The 12,347-nt window shown below is 32.2% G+C and overlaps 1 protein-coding gene across 1 annotated transcript; it reads left to right on the forward strand.

Moving 5' to 3' along the window:
• The first annotated feature begins 9,135 nt into the window (after positions 1-9,135).
• Positions 9,136-12,142, forward strand: LOC124842225 (Tetratricopeptide repeat (TPR)-like superfamily protein). The gene has a single exon (XM_047318667.2). It carries the CDS (start codon positions 9,491-9,493, stop codon positions 11,600-11,602), a length of 2,112 nt encoding a protein of 703 aa, XP_047174623.2. The 5' UTR covers positions 9,136-9,490; the 3' UTR covers positions 11,603-12,142.
• The last annotated feature ends 205 nt before the right edge of the window (positions 12,143-12,347 follow it).

Below are 12,347 nucleotides of genomic sequence, written 5' to 3' on the forward strand. Positions count from 1 at the left end.
CCCTAGTTGGAGGGTGTGCTTCTGCCAAATGATTTGCTCGAGAGATAGACCCCTTGAAAGATAACAGCTTCACTAGCCAAAAACGTACCGTTTGACTAATCTTCCTAAAGGTCTTTAAATAAGAAGCTTCATGTGCAAAGGCCCAGACCAACCAAGGTGCAACTCGATGCTTCCAATCAACACTGGCCCAAACAACATCTTCAACTTCAGCTCCAGGGTGTTGCTCCCTCCACCACCACCGTATACTTCCTCCACCTCTCCACATTATTTTAAATACAATTATATCCTTAAGTTAAAAAGATTTTTACTTTTACCCTATTTTAAATAATTTGAAACCCTAATTTTACTTTCCTAGCACCCACCCACGGAACTCTCTTCCCCTTTCCCCATTCCTGTTTCACCTCCCCACCTCCCGCGCTTCCATTCCTTTTTCTTCAGTTTTACAAAATCATTACGTTTAAAAACTAATTATATATCACATCCAAAATTAAAAATTTAAATATAAACTAATATAAATATACATTATTAAAATACATTAAAAATATATTCAAAAATAATAAATCAAAAAATTTGAATTAAATTATTAAAATATCTAATAAACTAATAAAATAAACCCTAAAAAAAACGAAACCTTCAAACGGAGGTGACATCCTTCAATGGATGTCAACATCCGTTTAAGGTAAAACGGATGTCGACATTCGTTTTACCTTAAACGGATGTTGACATCCGTTGAAGGATGTCACCTCCGTTTAAAGGTTTCATTTTTTATTTTAGGGTTTTATGTCATGGTTTATTCGAGTACACACCTGGAGGAAGCACCACACACGCACTGCACCACTCCACGCACTGTACCACGAGAGCGACTTTGCACCACCACGAGAGGGAGACTGCTTGATAATTCTTTCCACCACCACCATCCTTTGCAACTTGTAGTATCTGACAATAGACCAAAGAAAGAGAGGAAAAAGTATAATGTTAAAATGAAAGAAAAGCATTTTACTCATACACGGTACTACAATAGGTTATTAGCGAAATAGGTTATGAAGGGGTAAAATTAAAAAATAATAACCCTAAAAATAAAATTTTACTGAGGGGCAAAATAATAAAGGGGAGGTGGAGGGAGAAAGGTGTGGTGGTGGAGGGAGCAACACCCTCAGCTCCATGCAGATTAAAACTCTGGGTTTTTTAACAATGCTGGCCCAATAGCTTTCTTCAGCCCAAACAGCCAAAAAGAAGAGATAAAAGCCTACAAAAGAAATAAAAAAAATTATTTATTTTTCTAAATATTTATATCTAAAGAAGAAAAAGACTTATTTATTTAAAAACCTATTTATTTAACTAAAAAAGGAAAATTAACACTATTTTATGAAAAGTCTATTTTTATCCTAATTACTCTAAACTATACTAATTCTAATGAATTAAAAACTAAAATATCCTAAGAGAAGAGTATTAACACATAAAAATAGGGAAATAGAGAGTTAACAATAACCAATAGAGAATCATATTCTAAGGTGACTCACAACGTTGAGAAAAAATCTATGCAAAATTTCTCTATATATTCATGAGTGATTTTACAAGGTGTGAGCTCCTCTATTTATAGAAGTGAAATTGAAGGTTGAGCAAAAGGGAGGGATTTGAATTCCCCATGACGTCCTAAATTCATGCCCCATTTAGAGGATAAGTGTCAAGTGAAACTCATGCTTTCCACATTGCACCATGTGCTAAATGAGAATGTGCACCTGGCCTTGAATGACTGATCCAGGGTTTCTTTTGGACCAATCTTAGCCCAATTGAAACCTTAGGTAGGTTGCTCTAACCTGTACAAAGATGATCCCAAACGAAGGTCAAATTATTATACTACTTAACCCAAATATAATGCATAAATAACCTAGACTATTTGTTTGAAATGTTTATTATTGCTTTTTACATTTTATTATTCTCTAAAGTGAACCTTTTCAGAAATAATCTTGGATCCAAGGATTATTAAAAGTCTAATAGAATCCACACATCTTATAAGTGTTTTTATCCAAACTCAAGGTCTATTATGCCTTTAATTATGTGAAAAAAATGTTGGCAATTAGATAAGTTGTAATTTTAAAAATAAATATAAAAGAAATGAAAGAGTAACAAGTGTAATAATCTACTTGGGTGTCAAATTTATTGAATAAGTTACATATTAATAAGATATTTGTAAGAAAAAAAAAGTCAAAATGTATACTTTTTAACCTAAATCATAATAAATCTAATTTAATTTTCATAAAAAAATATTTCAATTTTTTAAAAAGTAAAAAATATAAAATAATTGCAGTTTATATGATAAGTTTACAATTTCTCTCTCTAAGAATATTCATAGATAATTTTTGTTTAAATAAATTATATATTTAAAATTATGTTATTATCTCAAATAATAAAAGACTTTTCTTTTAGAGTGAAAAACGTTTTTTTTATTTCATCTTTATGTTATTTTTTATTTAACGTAAAATGTATCACCTTATTTAAACAAGTTCAAGCTAAAAATATTTAAACAAGTATATATTTGTAACATCCCATAAATACAGTAATAAACCATACAATAGAATAATCACATTAATTAACGTATCGGTTCAATCTTACACTAAGCAACGAACGATCACGATCGATCGGCCTTACATAAAGTTATAAACTTAACTTTACAATATAACAAGACTAGACCGATCGGTTTACAAAAAGAAAGTTTACCGAACGGTCATTACTAAAAAAGAAAAAGGTGACCGAACGACACCTTATACTAACTAAACTATACTACTAACCGAACGTACTACGGTTCGGCCTTAACTTCCACGTCGACGAGGTTCTCTTCCTCCAAATTTCCTTCTTCCAGCGCCTCTTCCAGTAGCGCGTCTCCATCTGCTCACATCCACACGGATGATCATTGCAAAGACAAGACGGACGTACAAGGACAAGACAACACAAAGAAGACACAGGGTAAGCTTATGTAATTTAATTCAAGTAATAACATACATTTTCATATGCAAGCACATTCAAACACATTCCAATAAACAATTCAAATCAAACCCTGATACTAGATCGACTGTCCGGACTGTATGAATTCTGTGTAGCTACGACGTTCGTGCACCCGGGTGATGTAGTAACTGGAATTCTCATCAGCTGCCACCCGAGGTTAGTCCGTTCCATCCAAAGTGCCCCTAAGGACTAGGACCTCCTGCCGTTCCCACACATGACCTACTCCCCTCTACGTGAGGACGAGTACTCACAGAACACCAGGATGAATCGCCAGCTAAGCTTTGTCCACATTCATACTTTACGATATCAATATTCATCCAAGAATCGTTCCTCCCTGGAACGCTCGTCCAAAATCCACATCATTTCATTCATATCACATTCTCTTCCTATTTCATTCATAATCATTCTCAATTTCATCTTTCATTATCATTTTTCTCAAATTCATCTTTCATTACCAATAAGTTAAATTTCATCTTTGTTCAAATATTCTTATGGATACTCGATACCGAACGTTCAATCCTCACTCAGAACGAGGACGAACACTTGGAACGAGACAGAGAGGTCTCCAGTTCCAGAATAGAATAAGACCGATTACAATAATATACCCTATATGATGAACGTTATTTTCCACGTGAATCAGTTGAATGAACTGACTCTCGTGAGTTCAGACCCACACTCAAAGAATAAAGTAAGTACGGAGGCTCTAGGCCGGATCCAAATGAATGTAGACACATCAAGACGTTAAAGAATCATATTTAGAATAATTCGATTACAGAAACCTAATGCCCATCAATGACCGAACACGGTAAAAGGATTTACTGAATTTGGACGAACGCTGTTTCATCAAGTTTGATAAATTAAAAACGATTACGAGCGTTCGGTATAAGACCGAGCGCCACTCATTACGAGAGCTTGGGTTGAGACCCGTCACTGATTTAAACTCATAATAGAAATATTAATAGTAATAAATATAATACGAGATGATGAGGATAGGGTTTAAAAATGACTAAGTATCCAAATATATGTTTACAAGATTCTCAATTCCTCACATAACACTCAGGGGCATCTACGCTTGGTCGAACGCTCAAACATAGCATTATTACAAGAGGGCGTTCGTCCTCAACTAGAATTCTCCCCAATTGAAGGAATTCCATTTCAAACAAATTTAACAGAACTACCGAACGGTCAATGACCATTCGATAACGAACGTACACTATCATGGGAAATACATATTCAGACTTCACTTATATTCAATTCATTTCTCAATACATAGTTTCATAACTTTATAAAATTTTAATCACAATCAATTTGATTACTTCATACAATCCATATCATACCAAGAAATCATATTCCACATCAACCACCATATCAGTATTCATACTTGATACATACATTCAATCATTCATCAACTAAACGAACGTTAAAACATTTCAACAGCATACAAATTAAATTAAATAAGCTTCCCTTACCTGGATCTGTGAGTGAACGTCCTAAACGTAGGTTCTTGGTTCGCCCGACTACAACTTCTACCCTCACAATCACTTAACTCTTCCAAACTAAACCAAACAGTAAGAAACCAAGATAACTTAGACTACACCCTCGCATGAAACCAAAATGTGGTTTGCATGTAACTAAGAACGAACGACTAAGGGGAGAAGACTTACCAGTTCAAACTTGAAACTCAATCGGTTCAAGATGAAGCTTGGGACGCCGGGAATGCTTCCACGGTGCCTGAACGGTGATCGGAGTAGAGAAGGGTAAGTTACAATAGAGAGAAGGGAGGGTTTTCTAGAGAGAAGAAGGAGGAAAATGAAAGATCAGATTTTGGAAAGAGGGTGCATGCAGAGGAGAGTGGGCAGGGTTTTCAGAAAAAATCATTTTTGTTTACCCCACGTCCAAACGGACGTACACTCTCCTGTCGACACCTGCCATCCACTAACTGATTTTCGAAACTTTGATTCTTGACACCTGATGTTTGCGCAGAAGGATTTGGGTGCGTTTTTAATGAGTCTGAGCAGGGGTTTTTGGGTGCATTTAACGAGGCCTAACAATATTAAACATAAAATGAGCTTGAATTTGCATAAAGCACACTATAACAAAAACATGAAAAATAAGTTATATTAAGAAAACAAGTTTCATAATGTGTAACTATATTATAGAATTCAATTCTTGAAATGTAAACTATATGCTTATTTATACATTTTCAGCATCGTATTTTGTTTGCTTTATCCAATTTCAATTTTTATTGTTATTTTTATTTAACTTAGTTCTTTTATTTTTTAAAGCAGTCTAATTTAATTATTTGCCACTAACATGTATTCATATTACAATTTTTATTTATTTTTTCTAAAAACATAGACTATCATGTTAGTTATAGTCGTGGGAGTGGCAATGCCATGTGACAGTATTATTATCGCAGTGATTTTCAATTTAATTCCTATATTTAAATTTTTTTATTTAATTTAACTTTTTTAAAATGAGCAATTTGTCATTCTCTAATTTGAAACCAATAATAATCAAATTTAATTACAATTTATATATACATGTTAAAATAACTTTTTAGAATGTATATATTAAATCATTCCACCTAAATATTTAAATTATTTTATTTTTTATCTGTGTAAAAAATTAAAAGTGTAAAGATGAAAAATATAATTTGAATATTTAGGCAGAGTAATTTGATGTTTAAATTTCAAAAAATTTTAACATGTATATATAAATTGTAATTAAATTTAATATTTAGCTTTTAATAGGAGAAAGACCAAATTTTTCCATTTTTTTAAGAAATAAGATTAAATTAAATCACAATTTTATATATAAATATTAAATTGAAAACAATTACATGTGACAATAACGCTAACGTGCATTATCATTGTTATATAACACTATTATAAACTAAGTGACACTTGATATTTTTCTTAAAAAATTAAAAAATTAAAAAAGTTAAAAAAATTAAAAATTAAAGATTCACTATTAATACGTACAAACACGTCGGTAATATTAACATAACAAAAATAATTAAATTGTACTTCTTTAAAAAAGAAGACAACTAAATTAACAAAATAAAAATAAGAGGAGAAAATTAAACCAACAAGAATATGAAAACCAAATATATAATTAAGGTTATAATATATTTATTTGGATTTCATCTTTATGTTATTTTTTTATTTTGCATAAAAAATAAGTAAAAAGAAAAAAAAAGTCACCTTATTTAAACAAGTAAAGATTAAAAATATGTAAACAAATATATATTAAACATAAAAATGAGCTTGAATTTGTATAAAGGACAATATAACATAAAGATGAAAAATAAGTTATATTAAGAAATAAAGTTTTGCAATGTGTAATATATTAGAAAAATTAATTTTTAAAATGTAAATTGTATGCCAAATTATACTCTTATATTTTGTTTGATTGGTTCAATTCGTTTCCTTATGTTTTTTTGGTTTAAATTCTTTAGTTGTCTTTATTTATGTGGCGTTTTTACATTTTGATCTCATTCTTATGAGAATCCCCAATTGAGTCCTTATAAGTACTAATTTGAATCAATAGAGCCCTGCCGTTAAATTTAGTTAACAGAGTTAACGGAGTTAAGTTTTTACACATGTGGGAGGATGACGTGTTAATTTCTTTAAACGTGACATGTTTAGAGTTGAAACGTGGCATTTGGTCATCTTCTTCTCCTTTTTACATCTTCTTGTCATTCCTAATCCCAATCTTCTTCTCCATTCTCAACATTTGTAAATAGGTATGCTCCCCTTCTAAAGCTACCAATCCAATAATCCTCCTTTCTTTAACTTCAGTTACGCTCTTTATTTTTTGCACAAGCGTTAGGTTTTCATTTCCTCTGTTCTGTTTCATTTTTCTTCTTGGTCATTGTCGAGGACAGCAATAATGAGAGCGGTTTGTTCGGCTGGCATGGTGGAGAGAAATGTTGAACTTGGAGGGAAGAGTTTCGGCTTTTCTGGGATGCTTATAAAGGAAAATAGCTTTGTGAATCGTGGAGATGCTATTTCAGATTCCAGGTCTGATAGTGGTCAAGGTAGAAAGCAAAAGAGGCACGACTTTGGGTTTTACAAAGAGGAGTTGTTTCGTGATTTCACGATTTGGGCGAAGGGAAAAGTTTCGTGATTTGCATCCCATGTGATTGCAGTAATGAAAAAACCTTGGTGGCTATGTGTTGCTCTGGTAGTGTGAGAAGCTCGAGGTGGCTGCTCGCGATTTTGCAGATCAGTGAAGATGATGGCTCGCGATAAAGGAGGAGTTGCTCCATCACGGTGGTTGGAAGATGAGCGAAGTCGCAATTTAGGGTTTCTGGTGCGAAGAGATTTGGAGCTTTTTGTGTTTCAGGTTTTGTAGGTTGCGAGGAAGTGTTTCGCGATAAGGGAGATGAAGCGAGGAGCTTCGTCTCGCGATGGCTTCTTCTTGCGGTGGCGTGAGGGTTTGCGTTGGTGGTGGAGGGGACAATGAACTCTAGTGACTGTATGAAAAATTGGAAAAAACAATCAGAGAGGTTCACAAGCACATTACTCTCACATCAGCATGCCACGTTTCAAAAAATTGACACATCAACCTTCTACCTGTATAAAAACTTAACCCCGTTAACTAAATTTAACGGCAAAGGATCAATTGATTCAAATTAACTCTTTTAAGGACTCAATTGGGGATTCTAACAAGAAGGGGATCAAAATGGAAAAACCACACATAAATAAGGACACCTAAAGGGTTTAAACCTATTTGTTTTATTCAATGTCTTCTTATTTTTTTAAAACGATCCAATTTAATTATTTAACGCATTATGTTTATATATGTTACGTGTAAATGTGTGAAATTTTCGACTTGTTTTAATTTCTTTAATATCATTTTTTATTTCTTTTTAGAAAAACATAAACTATCATGTGACACTCATGGTGATGAGACAACATTTTTAATTTACTCTCTATATTTAAATTTTTTTGTTCAATTTAATTATTTTTAAGAAAAAATGAAGCAATTTGCTCTTCAAGACAAATAGTAATAAAACTTAATTAAACTTATATTTATATATATATATATATATATATATATATATATATTAAAATATATTTTTAGAATTTATACATTAAATCATTCTACCTAAATATTTAAATTATTTTAGTTTCTACCCATATAAAAGTTACAAATGTAAAATATATCTTCTATCTACACTTATTAAAAATAAAATAATTTGAATATTTAAGTAAAGTAATTTATTCTTTAAATTTTATAAAATTATTTCAACATAAATATTATATATATATATATATATATATATATATATATATATATATATATATATATATAAATTATAATTAACTAGAGTAATTGGACTCAAATCGGAAAACACCAAATTTCTTTGTTTTTAAGAAATAAAACTAAATTGAATTAAAATTTTAAATATAAACATTAAATTGAAAACAATAATTTTCATGACACCGTAAGAAATGAAACTAAATTCAATCAAAATTTTAAATATAAATACTAATTGAAACAATCATTGTTATATGTGACAATAAGACTAACTTATATAATCAGTGTCACTATCGTATACATCATACTTTATGCTTTTTCATAAATAGTTATAAAAATAAAAAAATTAATAAAAATTAAAAAAATTAAAAAAATTAAAAATTCTATTATTAATATAACATGACTGCCAACATAATAACAATAACTAAATTATAACTTTAAAAATATAAAGAAAACTAAATTGAACAAAATAAGATAATAAGAGGAGAAAATTAAGCCAACCAAATATTAAAGAGCAAATGTATAATTAAACTTATAATATATTATAAAAATCAGCGGTAAATTATTATTTGGATAAACTTTTTAATTTTAATTTTGGTTCTTAATCCTAGACTCTCTTTTTATACTTTTAGTTTATAAATTAATTTTTTTTATTTGGACCTAATTTCAGTTTAGCATTAATTTTTTTTTTTCAAATTTTAACATATTTATTAAAAGTACTATAAAAAGTAATTTAATTAATTAAAAACTAAAAGGTAAAAGAAAAATATATGCAAAATTAAGGATCAGACAAAAACTACTGATTTATTAAATATAAAATTGTGATTTTACAAAGTTCCCAAATTTATTTGTTTTTCAACACCTGAAGGATTCCAAATCTCCTCCGAAACGGTGTTATCTTTCCCTTTAAGCTTTTTACATGAATTAGTTTTCTTTTTTCGTTGAAATTAATGACTAATGATGTGTTGGAACTGGTGCCATATTGGCATAAGTTGTTAACTATTGTAATGAATGCTTTGTTCGTCCTGTTTCTCTACGTGTGTTCTTCTTTGATTCAACCAAAGTATGTTTAATTAAAGCCCATGTACTAATTGTTTCAGTTATATGGCTTATCAACAGACATGATTGCATAAAAATAACATGATTGAGAGCTTCAAATTCAGAAGCTATGAATTAGCTGAGATGCTCTTTAGGTTATAGAAGTCATCAGTCATTATACATGAAAAGAAGGGATCTTTTAGTCAAGCTATTGGGGACTTGCTGCAGTAAGACATCAGTTACACAGTTGCACTCGCAGTGTTTGAAACTGGGCCTCGCCCATGATAGTTTCGTTGTTACAAAGCTTAATGTTCTTTATGCTAGATATGCATCCCTTTTTCATGCACATAGGCTGTTTGAAGAAACGACTTGTAGAACTGCCTATTTATGGAATGCTTTGCTTAGGACCTACTTTATGGAGGGAAGATGGGTGGAGACATTATCTCTATTCTATCAAATGAGTGCCAATGCAGTGTCAAATGAGGAAAGACCTGACAATTACACACTGTCTATTGCTCTTAAATCGTGTGCAGGTTTGCGGAAGCTTGAGCAGGGGAAAATGATTCATGGATTTCTCAAGAAGGGGAAGATAGATAATGACATGTATGTAGGGTCTGCACTGATTGAGCTGTACTCAAAATGTGGACAAATGAATGATGCTTTGAAAGTGTTTACTGAGTATTCAAAACCAGATGTGGTTTTATGGACTTCAATAGTTACTGGGTATGAGCAGAATGGCTGTCCTGAACTTGCACTTGCATTTTTCTCCCGAATGGTTGTGTTGGAGCAAGTAAGTCCCGATCCAGTAACACTTGTTAGCGCTGCTTCTGCTTGTGCCCAGTTATCTGATTTTAACACAGGAAGAAGTGTACATGGATTTGTGAAACGAATGGGTTTTGACACCAAGTTATGTTTGGCCAATTCTATGCTAAATATGTATGGAAAACTTGGTTCTATTAAGAGTGCAGCTAATTTGTTCAGGGAAATGCCAAATAAGGATATTGTATCTTGGAGCTCAATGATTGCGTGTTATGCTGATAATGGATCTGAAACCAGCGCATTAGATCTTTTCAATGAAATGATAGATAAAAGAATTGAACCCAATAGGGTTACAGTAATTAGTGCATTGAGGGCTTGTGCTTCCAGTTCAAATTTGGAAGAAGGTACACATATCCATAAATTGGCAATCAACTATGGATTCGAGTTGGATATCATTGTCTCTACAGCTCTTATTGATATGTACATGAAGTGTCTTTCGCCCGCAAAAGCAATTGACCTTTTCAACAGAATGCCCAATAAAGATGTAGTTTCTTGGGCTGTTTTGTTTAGTGGGTATGCTGAAGTTGGAATGGCACACATGTCCTTGACGTTTTTTTGCAGCATGTTATCAAGTGGAACACGACCTGATGCTATTGCTCTGGTGAAGATTCTTACTGCAAGTTCAGAATTAGGGATTCTTCAACAAGCTGTGTGCCTTCATGCTTTTATAACTAAAAGTGGATTTGAAAATAATGAATTTATTGGAGCATCACTCATAGAGTTGTATACAAAATGCAGTAGCATAGATAATGCTAACAAGTTTTTTAGAGGATTGGCTCATAAAGATGTTGTTACCTGGAGCTCAATGATTTCAGCATATGGATTCCATGGGCAAGGAGAAGAGGCTTTGAAATTATTTTATGAGATGACTAATCTTTCAGATGTTCAGCCTAACGAGGTAACCTTTGTCTCAATTCTATCTGCCTGTAGTCATGCAGGTTTGATTGAAGATGGGATAAAGATGTTTCACGTCATGGTGAATGAGTATCAATTGATGCCCAATTCAGAGCATTACGGGATTATGGTTGATCTTCTTGGTCGAATGGGAGAGTTGGATAGGGCCTTGGACTTGATTAATGGCATGCCCATGCAAGCTGGCCCTCATGTATGGGGAGCCTTACTTGGTGCATGTCGTATACATGAAAATATAAAGATGGGGGAGTTTGCAGCTCAGAATCTTTTCGTGTTAGATCCTAATCATGCAGGGTATTATATACTGTTATCAAATATATATTGTGTGGACAATAATTGGCTTGATGCTGCAAAAGTCAGGACATTGATAAAGGAGAATAGGTTGAAGAAGACTGTTGGTCAAAGCATGGTTGAGATAAAGAATAAAGTTTACAGTTTCATTGCTGGTGACAGATTGCATGGTGAATCTGATCAGATTTATGAAATGCTAAGAAAATTAGATGCAAAAATGAGGGAAGAAGGTTATGATCCTCCAATATTGTCACAGGAAATACAGTTCTAGTATCGGCTATGTGGAACATTAAATCTGATGGGAAGTTATCCGATGGCAGAACTAAAAAGCATACATATCCCTTCTAAACAAAATGTTGCCACCATAAAAATACCTTGAAACCTAAATGGTTAAAGGATTTTATGGATGGCTTCAAGATATTAGAATATTATTTTAATTCCTGGAAGCTAAATGATGACACTTACTAGGCCATTATTGCTGACATCTTTTAGATTATATAGTGTACTCCACCTTACTTATTATAATTAGTTAGTGAATTTATTTTCTACTTTTCAATAGCTCTTGATGGTAGATAGCTTAAGTTTACAGCACTGTAGTTGATACCCTTTTAGTTAAACCGCTGTACTTAGATTGTAAAAGTTGTGTTTAGAAAATACTTTTGCAGGCACTTTTCTGCAGTTTGATTTCTTCACAATGAACAATTTGAGAATTAAGTACATTAGTTGAGAGGGGCTCATTCCTGCTGGTGAATTTGTTTTGATGGTATTGTGTTAAACATTTATGTTGTTATGATGCCTATTTTTATCTGTATATTTCTTAATCTTGTTAGGGCAGCTCTACCAAGATTACATTATCTGGCCGAGCACATATTTTTGCTTACGGTGGATCATATCTAACATCGAGTTCAATACATCTCTTGACATCTAGTAGTTAAATTTACTGGTATAGATTTGTGTAGTTGTTTTAAACAGAAGAAGCGAGAATTATCTCATCTAATACTCAAGTCACTATCATA

The sequence above is a fragment of the Vigna umbellata genome, chromosome 8 (assembly GCF_029865625.1).
Source record: "Vigna umbellata cultivar VRB3 chromosome 8, Vumbellata_1.0, whole genome shotgun sequence".
Taxonomy (NCBI): Eukaryota; Viridiplantae; Streptophyta; class Magnoliopsida; order Fabales; family Fabaceae; genus Vigna; species Vigna umbellata.